General features: G+C 42.2%; 1 protein-coding gene across 1 annotated transcript in view; it reads right to left on the bottom strand.

Moving 5' to 3' along the window:
• Positions 1 to 13,499, bottom strand: part of SORCS3 (sortilin-related VPS10 domain containing receptor 3) — a gene marked incomplete at its 5' end in the record, with an annotated part of 198,980 nt that extends 185,481 nt beyond the window's left edge. Inside the window, one exon of the mRNA XM_009871634.1 lies at positions 13,432 to 13,499. Coding sequence (XP_009869936.1) covers positions 13,432 to 13,499 — 68 coding nt within the window. The remainder of the gene's footprint in view (positions 1 to 13,431) is intronic.
• Positions 13,500 to 15,352: the final 1,853 nt, after the last annotated feature.

Genomic DNA, 15,352 nt, shown 5'->3' with positions numbered 1-15,352 from the left:
ACCCTGGCCCCGTCCTCCCGACGCTCCACCTTGACGTATTTATAAACATTTATGAGGTCACCTCTCAGCCTCCTCCAAGCTAAACAGACCCAGCACCTTCAGCCTTTCCTCATAAGGGAGATGTTCCACTCCCTTCATCATCTTTGTGGCTCTGTGCTGGACTCTCTCAAGCAGCTCCCTGTCTCTCTTGAGCTGAGGAGTCCAGAACTGGACACAATATTCCAGAGGCAGCCTCACCAGGGCAGAGCAGAGGGGGAGGAGAACCTCTCTCGACCTACAAGCTACTCCCCTTCTAATACACCCCAGGATGCCATTGGCCTTCTTGGCCACGAGGGCACATTGCTGGCTCATGGGCATCCTGCTGCCCACCAGAACCCCCAGGTCCCTTTCTCCTACGCTGCTCTCCAGCAGGTCAGTCCCCAACCTGTACTGGCACATGGGGTTATTCTTTCCCAAGTGCAAGACTCTATACTTGCCCTTGTTGAACTCCGTAAGATTTCTCCCCGCCCAGCCCTCCAGCCTGTCCAGGTCTCTCTGAATGGCAGCACAGCCTGCTGGTGTGTCAGCCACTCCTCCCAGTTTTGTGTCATCAGCAAACCTGCTGACAGCGCTCTCTAATCCCTCGTCCAGGTCATTGATGAATATATTTAGTACTGTTCCAGTACTGACCCCTGAAGGACTCCACTAGATATAGGCCTCCAACTAGACTCTGCCCCACTGACCACAGCTCTCTGACTTCTCCCCTTCAACTAGTTAACAACTCACCTCATTACTCGGTTATCCACACCACACTTGCTTAGTTTACCTATGAGGATACTGTGGGAAACAGTGTCAAATGCTTTAGTGAAATCCAGATAAGCCATGTCCACTGCACTGCCATCATCTATCCACCTGGTTATGTCTTCATAAAAGGCTATCAGGCTGGTCAAACATGACTTCCCCTTGGAAAACACATGTTGACTGCTCCTAATGACCCTTTTATCCTTGATATGCCTAGAGACAGCATCAATTATAAGTTGTTCCATCACCTTTCCAGGGATGGAGGTGAGGCTGACTGGTTTGCAGTTACCCAGGTCCTCCTTTTTGAAAGCTGGAGCAACATTTGCTTTCCTCTCAGTGATGGGTTGTTCTTCCTCTCTTCATACCTCTTGCTAGGTGGCTTCTGAACCCACCAGGGTTTGTACAAACTCATGATTACAGATGATACCAGTCCTAGCTTATTGCTTACCTGCCCCATTTCTCCATTTCTTATTGCTTACCTGCCCCACTATGCAGAGCACAGTGTATGAACTCAGACCCCAGGGTATGCGAGTCCATGCCAAGGCTCTGGGCCGTGAAGGTGCACAGCTGAGCTGCACACATCCATTCAGCCCATCTAATCTTGCTATGAAGCCCTGCACTCCTGGCAGTACTTACAGATAGCTGGAGACAGTCGCATCTTAAATGCACTAGATCTCACTAAGGAAAGCTCACAGTGTGCCTCACCCCTGAGCAACTACCTGACTTTGGGGTAAGTTTGGAGATAATGGTTGTATTAACAGCCCAGCCATCTTCCTAAAAGCAGTTTCCTATTGTCATCTTCCTCACGGATCCTCTAAGCTAGACTACAAGATCCATAAAAGAAAATGTAACAGTCCTGTTGTAGATGCCATACAATATACTTAGATTTATCATGGGGTAATATACCTCAACTTTCCCAATACAGCACCGCATTTGCATCCCTGACCAGACTTACAGGATGCTGAACACCCAACTCCCGCAGAGAGCCTGTTGCTAGATTCAGGCATGTGGACAGGAGACTTCAGAGATAACTGGATACAATTGACTACTAATATTTATGGAGACAACTCCCTAAAGAAATTGGCTGTCAAAGTTTCAGAAAGAAGCCCTAATAATCTAGATACAGAATGGCCTCACTAACCTTTTACAGTTTTATTCAGAAGCAGAAAATCTCCATGTAAAAATGCATGAGCTTCCCATCATCTAGTTTACAGGAGCTTTCATTTTAACTTGGTCTGTCATACTGTAAAAGAACGGGCTGACAGATATTACAGATGAAGAACATGTGGTAAGCAAATAAATCAAAGGCTACCTTCCAGGCTGAGGGAATATAGCCTTGAGTTAATATTAACTGGAGAACTGACCACTTGATACTGGGCACTTACTAACTTTATTAGAAGCCTAGTGAGCACATCATAGAGATAATGAGAGAGAGACCAGACTAAAGGCAAGATGGAAGGATTTCTTGCATGTTTTCTAACAATGTTTCCCCATCCTTCACGTTCTTTATAGCCATTATAAACTGGCATCACATTTAGGAAAAAAAACCAAACACCTCACAACATAATAAAATGCCAATATAAACACACACAACCCATGTTAAAGTACTAAATTCTACCAACCACTGTACAAAACATCAAAGATATATATGACTTGGTCCCAAACCTAATTGGAAAGAAAAAAAAAAGTCAGAGGAAGAGGGAGGTAGGAAGAGAAAAGAAAAGGACAGCTCACTCAAAGAGAAACAAATCATGTAAATTGATAAAAAGTCTAGGTTTAGTGTGGACAGGAATCACATCCCGCAGCAAGCCATGAGGTGGCACCAACACAGAAACTGTTCAGCACAAGAGCCTACTGGCTCCTGATTCAGCCCTGACCTCCCAGGGAGTAAGTGCCTACCTGTATCTAACTGGTCAGAGGCCTGGGGACTTTCCAAGCCACAGATAAAGTCTTTGCATGTAATAAAACCCTTGACAGAATTTTTTTTTACTTTTTTTTTTTTGCTTCTAGGAACTCATCAAGAATCCACTTGAATGCATGTGAACTTTACCTCCCAAAACATGCTCCTATCAAAGAAATCCAAGGATTAACTATACATGGTCCTAAGAACCAAATTTTTCTATTTCTTCTGACTTTTGTCCAATGTTCCTTTATTCTTCACAGAATCACAGAATGGTTGAGGTTGGAAGGGACACCTGGAGCTCATTTGGTCCCTGCTCAAGCAGGACCACCTAAAGCCAGTTGCCCAGGATCAGTCTAGATGGCTTTTGAATAAATTTAAGTATGGAGACGCCACAACCTCCCTGGGCAACTTGTACCAGTACTCCATCACCTACACGGTAAAAAACGTTTCCTGATACTCATGAGTTTCAGTTTGTGCCCATTCATTGTCTCTTGCCCTGTCTCTGAGCAACACTGAACAGAGCCTGGCTCCACCTTCTTTGCACCCTCCCTTCAGGTATTTGCACACACTGATGAGGTCCCACCCTGTCACCCACTTCTTTTAATAGAGACCCTATCCACACCACACAATTTTCTTCTCAGGCTTTCCAAGTCCTACTAGATCAGGTTGAGTGTGAAAGTTCTTATTTAATTCATTATGGAAGTTCTATTTTGCAATTATCTATTTGCATATTTACAAGTGAATTTAACGTGTGGTTTTCATTAATACTGGCACATACCTACACTGAATGCACCCACTACTAATCTGTGCCAACGGAACTCCTCTGCACAGTAAAGAGATCAGAAAAAGACATTAGTAAGGCCAAGACAAATTCATTTTTACGTGTGGTTTCTTGAAAAAAGTTTTTAGGTCTGCATCCAAATCTAATTAGAATGTAAGATGAGATAACTCAACAAAAGGAGCAACTCTCTAATGAGAGCAACGGAATTGCTGCTCCAAATGATAAAGAAGAGATGGAATAGCCAATTCCTATTAACAGATGCAGCTCTGCTGATGCAGCAACAGCCACAACACCCACAGGATCTGCAGCAGCAGGTTCTTGGCTACAGACTCCCTCCGGAATGCTGCCTCGCTACTTTTCTTAACAAGTAGGCAAAGCACTACAAACACACTTTACCTGCCATCCCTGACAATATGACTTCATAGGGACTATGACGCTTCAAAAAGCTTCTTCTGACATTCTCCTCCAAAGTCCCAGGACTAAATGCCCAGGAACATGACCTGAGCTCCAAATTAATGAGATAGGGCGTCTCCTTTCTTGAGGAGCTCATAATCAAAAATTCATTCACAAGGACAGAGAAACTACATTAAATACAGCGTATACAAGCTGCAAAAGCAGGGACAAGCATACTCTTCCAGCTCCCCAAAGACTTTTTTTCTTTTTTCCCCCACAAAAAAAATTTATTAATTCACACTGAGATTCTCATGACTGTATCAACAGCAGAAACACCTTTTGCCATTAAATTCCCTAAATTTCCCATTTCATCATCTAGTTTTGCAGAATGGAAAGACTAGAGATCTGGACAGGTTTAAGTATCCATTGTCAGGATGATCAAATCAAGTTGAGTGCCTGAAAGGCGTTGCTGGAAAATTAAATTACACGAAAGATAGTCTGGTTTGTCGGTTTTGTTTTACTTTGTTTTTTTTAACTACAGTTCCAAGACAGCCACCAGTTGGGTAATCGATGGAGAATCTACCTGTGGTATAGATTAATCAAATTCTTTGGTTGAGTAAGACAGCCACAGGAGGTCAGATCAAAAACTTGTATTACTTGCTAACCTGACACAGAATAGTCTGGGAGAAATACAAGGAAGAGATAAAAGAAATTGCGAGTTTTCTCATGGTCTCTCACCAAGTTATCTTGATTTACTGATCTCTAAATCGCCAAACCACTAAAATACTGTGGTGTATCATGTCTCCAGCACAATCCCAGCTATTCCATTAGAATACCTATAGCACAAATATCTCATTGCTGAAGATTAGGTAACAGAAATGGATGACGTTTCTGCAATGCTGATCCAAAAGCTGTAGAACTGTCTATTCCTGTAGAATGTCATATCATAAAATAATTAATATAAACCACAGGCTACTGCCACACTATCACATTGAACAGTCACCAGCAGAAATATCCTCCCTTAATTCATCAAATCCTCTTTCGAAATCCATTTTTAATTTTATTATTTCTGCCTCACAACATCCTGTAGTAATGAGTTACACAATTTAATTACTTGTGAAATAAAAAAGCACTTCCCTTTATACTTATTCAGAGCAAGGGCTTGAACTTGGATCTTCCACACAAAAGATTAGTATCAGTCTCTCCCCGGAGAGAGCTCTCCTGTTGGAGCTCTTGTGCAGAGCATACATAATTCAACAGTTATGAGGAAGAGAAGAAAAGAGAAATACCTTGGTCTGTTACCTGAAACATGGAAAATTAAAACAAAAGACAGCTCACGTTTGCCGTCTCTACATTTTACCTGGAGTTCCACTTCAGTCCTAAGAACATTCCCTCAGAAAGTTTGGAATTTGATAAATTGTCTTTTCTTCTTGTCTCCCTGTCTCCAGCCAGAAATCAAGGTGTATTCAAAAATTCCCAGGCCTATTAATTAACAGGAACATTTCAATAACCCAGTTATCTATGAGATCAAAACTCAGTACAATCACATGACCTCTCTAGACCTATTTAACGAATGCATTCTACATAAACATATCTGCAGCATCCACCATTAGGTACCAGCCCAGTCCTCTCATAGCCAAACGTCTGAAGGTCAACAGCTCCAACAAAGCAGCCCCACTCTCAAGCAGCAAAAGATCTGTGAATGAAGCACAGACACGTGTAGCTTGCATTGAACAGCGAGTTACACACACACGCAGAAGTGAACCTCTGTGCCACCACCACGCAACACTCTCACCAAATTGAGATTGGGGCAGAACGTAGTCAAAGCCAAGACTTACCTCCGTCTTCAGAGAATCACAGGTATGAATAAACCACTCTGAATACAGGCAAAAAAACCCTAATTAACAGCCTACCTAAAACATCTCTACAATCTGCGGTTCTGTTTTTATTAAATGGAGTTCCACCAAGGAATAGGGATGAGCAGATGCAGGGGGAAGCACATTAATAAATCATAAGTGTCACTAAAATTTGTAAACTACTATCTTCTGGGAAGTCTTGGCAATTAGTCTCAGAGCTTTCTTGGCAAACAAAAAATTAATAAATTCAAAAGGTCCCCTCTGTCTGATGATATCTCCACTCCCACAGAAAGGTCATTGATGGAGAAATTAAGAGACACAATAAATGGACCAGCCACAAGGCTGGTTCACCAAAGACAAATGAGCTCCATGAAACAAGATGACTAAGGCATCTCAATAAGCAAAGGTGGGACTTTAATCTACACACCATTCCCGTGTAGAAAAATCCTGTGGGATGTAACAGGACTAGGGCAGCAATGGGAAACAGACAAATTAAACTTCTCTCCAGAGTTAGCCATATACTTAAAAAATGAAATAAAGAATTAAAGAATGAAATATTATTTTTATTACTGAGTTTACCTAACTCTAAAATATAGCCCTGAATTTAAGATAAGCCTATTAATATTCATGACTCATTCCCCAAACAAATGTTTCAAACATTTTAACTCACATTACCCATTTGTTGCAATGACAGCATCTTCTTCTATTTTGAACTGCAAAAAAACTGTTCTCTGGACACCACCTGGGACTGTGAAGGGCATCTGAGGAGGTCTAGACCTATAGTTTATTCTGTTCCACTCCTTGATTCTTTTTTCTTAATTTTTCTTTTTTTTTTAGTTCCCATGGATCTTCACATTCACATAGCCCAAGCAAATCCAAACAATCCTTTATGTACGTTTTGTGAAAGCCACACAAAATACTAGTTTAGGTCTCTGGAAAACCACAGATAGAAGGATAATGAACACCCCAAACCAGAAAATAATTTTGAATCAGATCTTAATTAATTGCTTCAAGTGGCTTCACTTCTACAATGAGATAAGGTGGTCAATGGTTATTACCATCTGATAACCAGCAACTCCTAACATTACTGTCACAGATACCACCCCTGAACCAGCAAACACAAGGAAGCCAAACTACCCCGTTATTGCTCTTAAGATATGATAAGAGCACATACAAGTCCTTGTATATATAACACTTTCTGTGAACATTTAGCATCCCTACAGCTTAACTTAATGCAATGCTCTTTATCCATTAATTTCTCTTTGCTGACACTCAACAACTATTTTCACCTGTAAAGATTTTTCTGTTGCTCCTGTTTATTAACTAGGACCCCCCCCTTGCTGATACCTGCTGCAACACGTGCAGCTGGACAACTACAAATATCAAGAGCCTTTGCCAAACCTAGTATGTCAGCCTGAGCAAGAGAACAAGACCTGTTTCTCCAAAATAAGTAGGAATTTAGCCATGAGAGCAGAGAAGAAATTTTCAGTTGGCTCAAGGATGCTGCATTTTCTATTCTTCACAGATAGTAACTACCTAGCGCTTCAGGTCAAGGAAATTCTCTTTATTAAATAGCCACGATCTTCATTTAGCAGCAGCTAGCTCAGGAATGGGCCAACATACAGCTGCTGTGCATCTCCCAAATAGTTGGAGCGTTGCTTCCATGCAAAGATGGCATCTATGACTGACAGCCAGGCTGTGCTGAGCCAAGGTAACCTGAATCATCCACTGTGGAGAAAAGATGAATTAGCAAGAATACTAGAGGTTAAGAACTGCATTATTCTGGGATGCTGCTGAAGGCCCACACCAGTTGCAACTCGGGGTGCTGGAAGCCCTGAGGAGCAACTCTCATCTTGCACTGCAGTCATCTGCTGCAGCTTCCCATTCCCTTAGTTCTTCAGCTAGTCTGCAACTAGCAGCTCTCAACCCCAAAGCTTTTGACAGGGAGCTCCCACAGCTTGAAAAAACTAGCCATCATTGAGCTACGTTGTTTATACAATCTAACAAACCACAACAGAGGAGATGTAAAATTTTGGGCATCCTGGTTTTCAAATCCAAGAGAGGTCAGGGATGTGCTAGCATAGTCATCAGGGCATGGAAGGAAGGATCCTGCTGAGCAATTGCAGATATAAGAAACTTTTCCTCTCATCAGCACAGGATTCCCGCACTTCGTGGTGGTGTTAAAAAATGCAAAATAAGATGCAATAACGGGAAGCCTTTAGAAACCAGTTCCATTAATTTTATGCCTGAACACAGTCCTCCCGAAAATAACATGTATCTAAGACACATGTTGTCAGCATAAAAGTGAAAACAAATAAATATAATCAAATTTGACAATATTGCAGGGAGATGTCAGCTGGTCACAGTGGCTGTCTGGAGACTGCAATAGCAAATTTCAGGAAAATACAATGCTCCACTGCAAAATATCTGGAGCCAGACCAGCACGGAGCAAGAGAAGTCGCCATTCTCAGAACCACAGTGTAGAAACACTCTTAAGGAAGCCCTGGCTGTGCCATGACCTATCTCAGGTTCAGCCTGTTTTGCAGAGGATAATATGGAAATCTGAGTCAGGCTTATTGAAGCTCCTGATCTCTTGTCTTCTTACTCAGCCATCTTAGAGGCTGCTACATTGGGAGCAAGGAGACTAAGTCCCAGTTCCCAAAGGAAAGATGTGGCATTTCCCATCACATTCACCTTTTCACACCTACAGAGCAGCCCTATCTGAAACCAGCTCCATATGCAACACATAAACCTAGGGCACAGAAATCAGCACGAGCTGTGAAACTTTGCAAAGGCAACAAATTGTAGAGGTACTCTGAAACATGCTGATGGTCTCTGGAGACTGTGGGTGGCATAAGAGGCAAGGACATGGGAGGAAACATTGTAAAACCCCTTGGTAATTCAAAAAGAACTGAATGAAGGAGGAATGCAAGACATAAGGCAGCTGCCAACCAAGCTGAGAGGTTTTACTTCTCACACCTCCAAGCTATGAGCTGCACCTGTCTCTGTTAAAAATCTAAAGGTTGTGGGGGTTTTTTAAGACAACAGACTAACCTCTTCAGGCACAGCAGCTACAAGAGTAAAAAATGCTTGGGAATTCTTGACTGCTGCCATGGAAACATAAATTCTTGGTTAATAAACACGAAAACAAGAAGGAATATATGCAAAAATTCTTTCAACAGCCTTTTAACCTCTTAAGTAGAAAGAGTTGTTATGATTCTGAGTATGGGTTAACGCACAGGCCAGCATTATGTACCATCAGATAATTTAGCTGGGACCAGAGCCAGAGGAAAGCAACTCCAGGGGACCTATCAAAGGTGGATAAAATAGTAGCAGGGACTCAGAGCTGATACATGCGAGTGCTTGCACTTTGAAATAAAATCTGAACTACTCCCCACTGCCTAATTAGCTGATGTGCTGCAGTCACGATTATCACATTGATCATAAATGCCATCGTGCTAACTTGTGCTTCTCGTCTGCTACATCGCCCTGTTGTCTCTTCGTCTTCATTTGAGATTGAAAGCTCCCTTGGGATGGAGGCTATCTTTTTAGCTATTGCAATCCAAACAAATGTAACAGTTTCTGGATACTAAAAAAGGCATCAATAGAAAAACTTTTATTCAAGTTATCTCAGAAGAAATAACTGCTCAATCCACAGTGGCTGAAACAGTTGAAAACATTTTAAATATTACAATAGCAACTTCAAATACCTATCCATGTTCAAATAACCTTATTTCAATACTGTACAGCTTAAACAGGAGACTAGATTAGCAAAAAGCAAGGAAATGCTCACAAGGCTCTTCCTTCATTTGTAAAACCCATGAAATCTAAAATGCCCACAGTTGAGGTTTAGGGTGGGACAGCCACTAAACTCTGACAGACACTCTCTGTAAAGCCTCACCACTCTCCCAGCAGGAAGATAACAGGAGGAGACTTTAAGATTGAAAATTAAAAAAAAAAAAACAAAACACCAACTTAAACCAGTTTAATGATGTAGGAAATAACAGGCACAGTAACAATGAAGATGTTATATACAAATCTATACAAGTATGTAGATATATTCAAAGCTACAACAGAATATGCTAATAAAGAACTCACACCTTCCAGATGACAACTAGGCCCCGAGTGAAAAAGTCCCAGATCGGACTCAGCAGCCGACAGGGTTACGCAAACCCAGAGTCTCAATGGCAGTCCAGAAAAACCAGAAAAGGAACTCTTGGAGCAGCCATGCCACTCCCACCCAGGGAGGCAGGGGAAGACAACCTGTCCTGATGAAGGGTGCTCCTCTGCCACCTGAAAACAAGAGGTGGGAACACCAGCAGCACAGGGAGAGATGGCAAACAGCCAGCAGGAGCCCCTTCAGCACAGCAGGCACTGAAGGGTTGTTCTTAGGGACCCTTATATAGTGAGCACATGGGCAGGAACACTGTGATTGGTCCTTTTGGGTCACCTGACCCAGCCTCTCCTCCCCACAGGCACAGCTGTCCCCTCCCCGCTGTGACTGTCCCCTGAGCCAGGAGTCCCAGAGAACTTTCATCCTGGGGCTCTCAGACCAGGACACCCACAGAGTAAGAAAAAGAGCTCAGCAGATTGCTCCTGTTTATTCACACTCGCCACACAAGAATGAAAGAACTGAACAGCAAGATTAACTATTGAAAGGACTTGCTGCCTACCACACAGCCTACAAAACTCACCATACAATATATCTAAACACAACATAGAGCTGAAATCAAAATTCACAATCACAATTTCTATCATCAGATCTGGAAGTATTATGCACACACACACATTTGAAGAAATAAGCCATGAAGAGACTTACCCTTCTCTCTTCCTCCTAATAAAATCAGCCTGTGATTTTTCAGCAGAAAAATAGCCAAAAAAAACCCTCAAAAACAATCTTTCAACTCTTGGTTGCAAAGGGTGTCTTTTAGACACCGTATTTTGCACATCTAATCCTCTAATTCTCCTCTGTTCAACAGATGCCTTCTTTGACTGCAATTCCTAAGAAGCAGCCTGGGCCCCACTCTTTTACAGAGAGAGTTCACATTTCTTGATAGAACACTCCTGTGTGCTTAGAGTTCATCATGGGCAATGAAATTTGATTCAGGGACCCAGGCTTACAGAGGATTTGGGAATTAGAGGTGCTCCAACAGCACTTCAAATCAAAACCATACAAGTTTACAGATTAAGAGGGAAAACCACTTTCCTTTTGTTGATGGAGAAGAAGTGCTAGTGAAGGGTCAAAAGCTGCAGAAAGTGTATGTCCAGCTCTTAACCCAATTTTCACCCAAAGCAGGCAGGATGGAGCTGCACTCCCAACCACCCAGTTAGATATTTTGCCAGGCAATTGGAACGGATGAAGGGTTTGCATGCCTGAGAAGCTTAAATACTTTTTACAATTATATTTGCTGACCTACAAAACTACCCCTCTCCACAAATTCTGATTTCTCGCACTACCACAAGTACAACTGCAATAAAGTAGCTTCCTTTCATAGGAGGAAAACAATCATCTCCGCTAAACTTGGTGAGAAAAACAAAATCCAAACCACAACTGACAGGCAGTTCTTGTGATGAAGAAGAGGTGGCATTCACAAGGGGGAGGATTTTCAGTGGCTGAGTGTGTCTTTTTCTTGAAGCTGGCTGCTTCAGTAGAAACAGAGGCCTTTGCCGTGATTTCAGCCCCAGAAGCGTGGATTTGCTTATTAGAGCAATGTCTGTGTTCTTGCATTCAAATAATGACCAGCATTTCCTCTGTCTAAACTCGTATCAACCTGATATAAGAGCAGCTTCCACATAACTTTTAATTCTCCTCTCTCCCTTCTTTGCTCTTCCTCTCTCTTTTAATTACATTCAGGATGTTTTCTTATTGATTTACTTGTCTTTGTGTTTAGATGCAGGGATTAGAAATTTCTGTAATATGGCAATTCAGAGTTCCATTAAAGAAGCCTCTCATGCCATAACCCAGGGGAAACCAAGAAGAAGCTTTTGATGCATGAAGCAGACAGAGGCAAGATGATATTTGGAGATTGCATTGCATCCTGCTCTATCTTAGCATCCTTTGAAGCATTGCTGTCTGATTCATTGTCTCTGACACATAAGCCACTCCTCTCTTGTGGAAGCAACTGCATTTGCCAAGTGTTCAGAATAGATATCACACAGCACCACTGCTAATATGGGCAGGACTCCTGGTTAGCAGAAAAGATGCATCATAGTCCCAGAAAATAAGAAGACAAAAAAGCCAAACAAACAAACAAACACAAGTCCTGGAAATATCCAGACATTCTTCTGATAATTACTTGATAGTTGGCATTCAGTAGTGATGCATCAGCTCTGCAGGCTCAAAGACGGCTTTGAGGGAGTCTACAAAATGTAGCTAAAGAAAGCAAACCTACCACCAAAAGGCACCAAAATTCACTCTGCAAAGACAGATCCTCCTTCTGAAGTTTTCAGGGTCTCAAAAATTAAAAGAAAATATTGAAAAGTACCAATTTAAATAATGCAAAGGTTCAGAGGCCTTAATGTGCAAATAGAACAGAAAATCCTGAGAAAAGGAGACTTTTTCTTGGCTTATGGCTTCCATTAATACCTATTTGCATTTCTACAATGTCCTTTCTGAAGAAACTCACAGCCACTCTCTAAGACTCCCCTCTGAAGCAGAGCATGGCTTAAACCTGAATTTTCCAGGTAGGAAACTAAAGTCTAGAGACCAGAAGCTCTGCGTACTAGCTCTTTACCTTTAGCTTTCCTCCCAGACCTTGGGAAAGAGCCCACGAGATTCTGACTTCTCAACATTCCCAAGTCTCTAGGTTCCAGGCTGGCCCATATTCCACTGCAGAAAAGATGCAAAAGTGTCCCAGAACACACTGAGACAAACTCACAAATCAGTGGGTTTCCCTAGTTGACCAAGTACCGGATGCCTTCAGTTGTACTGATGAACTACATTTCCATCACTCTGAGAGAACTCCAAAAGGGATGCTGTTGTTACCTTTCTGCAGAGCTCTGGTGATGCTTGTGAGCTCAGTATTAGGACAGGATTTGCCTCATTCCATTATTTATGCAGAGTAGATTGCTTGGCAATTATGTTTAAAGTACAATCACAGTGCTATTTGTACTTGTTAGGTAAAGAGGTAAAAAATTTTTATGGTTTTAATATCTTGAAAAATACCAAGGTAAGTGGAAATGACTGTGTTCTCTCTTATTAGCTGCACAGTTATTTATATTTTCTTGCAGATTACCATAGTACAGTGCAATTAGACTTTGGAAGCACTAATGAAACTGAGAACTTTCAAGAACTCTACTGAACAATTAACCCTTAAATATATTAATAGGAATAAACCTGCAGCACATGCCCAAAGTGTCTGCTTCAAACAGGGGCTTTTAACTTAGGTGGGGAAAAAAGAACTATGAGAGGCCATCCGTCAAGAAGCTAATCACACCTGGAGCAACAGTTCCACCAACTACATACACATTCAGCAGTTTGTGCAATAGCAAGAATGAAACTAAGCTCTTCTGTATGCCAAGGAAGTGTCCTTACATCAAGAAACAGACCGCACTTCATTGAAACAGTGTGAGCTTAATTGCATGTCCTTTTCCCAAAAAGCACCTCCGGCCTTCTCCCCTGATCAACTCGGATACCACCCTTCCTCAGTGGCCAGTTTTACAGGAGAGACAGTGCAACCCCTTCACACCAGTCACTGTCATTTCTACAAACCACTTACCTCCACAGTGAGCTCTCTGTAACACTCCCCAAGTTGAAGTCGTAGAGTTTTGTCAGAATTAGAATCACCTGTGGAGGGGGAAGGGAGGGAGGAAGAGAAAGGGAAAAGAAAAAAAAAAAAGTTTTCCTTTAGACTGTGTAGTAATACACAAGGCATCTGAAATTACCCAAAGGAAAGCTTAGCATTTATCCACTTCAATTGTGGTATTACAGGTTCAAGTAAGTTAAAAAAACAAATAAAAATCATTAGCTTAATGCATCATGTAGCCAGTAACATTTATTTTCATCTCATGTTTTGCATTTTAAATAAAACATACCAACAGGAATTAATCAAACACTGTGAGCTGCCCTCTCTGCAACTAAGTTTATGCAAGGTCAGGGATGGAATCAGATGCACCCTTGTTTACTCAACAGCCTAATCAAAAATTACAGTCGACTCTTCCTGTTTCTCAAAGTGCTACCACAAATTAGTGAGTCTCCATGGAAAGAACTGGCAAGTTTATTTATCTGCAAAACAGTCCATTTTGTCCCGAATGAGCTTTGTTGTTCTCTCTCTGCTGTCACTGACTCCAGGAGCATGGGAATGTCCACATGCTTTCTGCAGCGGTAAAACAGAGGGATGGACACAGAGCATGACATTCAGCTTATACACTGAGTGAGACAAAACTTCAGCTGTATCTTTAGCTCTCAAGGAGAGTTAGGGCCTTCAGGACTCACCAACTAACTTTCTGGCGAGCCATGAACACTCCCATGTCATGCCCTTGCAAAACTGAGGTAGGAGGTGAGGGGAGTTAAGCAGTACATGGGGGACTACAGGGGAATATATTCCGTCTGACACCCTTGGCGCTCTGACCTCAGATTTCACAGGTAAATGTAATCCAGCTACACTGCCCAATGCCTTTCTCTCCCAGAAAGGCAGCTATGCACCCCAATAACTTGTGAGCCCCTCTGCAAGCTCCCAGGCTCAGATAGGATGGGAACACTTGCAGGAAGAATATAGGTTCCTCAGTGGAAGTTAAAGAGTATCTGAGCATCTGCTCCTTGCCTTTTTAGAATAACTATTGTCACACAGTTCATGCCCTCAGATTCTATGCGACCAGTCTGGGGAAGAGCTCTGGGGCATTTCTTAATTTTTGTTTTGCATTGTTTTAACACTTCAGGATTGTTTCCTCCTTGCAAGATTCAAGAACAGGCTAGCTTCCTCTTGCATCTGCTTGGACTGTGAAGGCATTTAAGGAAATTTTTAGTAAATACTTGTAGGGGGGTTATTCGGAGTTTTTTTAACAGGTACGTCATATTTTGGCTAGAAGACAGGTCCAAATGTGAGACGAAACTCACATCTGGAATCGAGTTTATTAATGTTTTTCAATGCAACAAGGATCTTTTCTACCACAAAAGCCCCATCTCCCTCGCTCTTCCTCCTCCCACAGCAATGGGACCCACCACACCTTTCATTTGGGTTTCCCACCTGAAAGGTTACTGGGTGAGGGGTTTAAAGCTTTGCAGAAAAATGCCAAAGGGTTAATCAATATCACAACAGCTGCAGCAGCTGCTTACTGTCAGCATAATACCAGGAAGAGACCTGTTCAAATTGTAAGGGACCTTGGTACGTGACTACGCAGTCAGTGCCCAACTTAATGGCTTTAGAATAGACGCTCAGAGCATTCCTCTCTCTACTGGATTCACTTTCCTCATCCTCAATTGTATTTTGTCCCTTTATTTCCCCACACAGAGACCTTTAGGAGGAAGATAAAAGCCAAGCTGATTCCAGCAGGGTGTGAAAAGGAACCTGCCAAGCAGATCTGAGTCAGCGTATGTGAGCCTATGTCAGCCTAAACCAATGCTGTGCAATGGGGAAATAAGGATAATATCCTTTTTATCACAACGTAAACACTGCACACACGTTCCCACACAAAGCGGCA

The sequence above is a fragment of the Apaloderma vittatum genome, unplaced genomic scaffold (assembly GCF_000703405.1).
Source record: "Apaloderma vittatum isolate BGI_N311 unplaced genomic scaffold, ASM70340v1 scaffold866, whole genome shotgun sequence".
NCBI classification, from domain to species: Eukaryota; Metazoa; Chordata; class Aves; order Trogoniformes; family Trogonidae; genus Apaloderma; species Apaloderma vittatum.
Note: the sequence above shows the minus strand (reverse complement) of the source record. Positions and strands in the feature narration are given on the sequence as shown.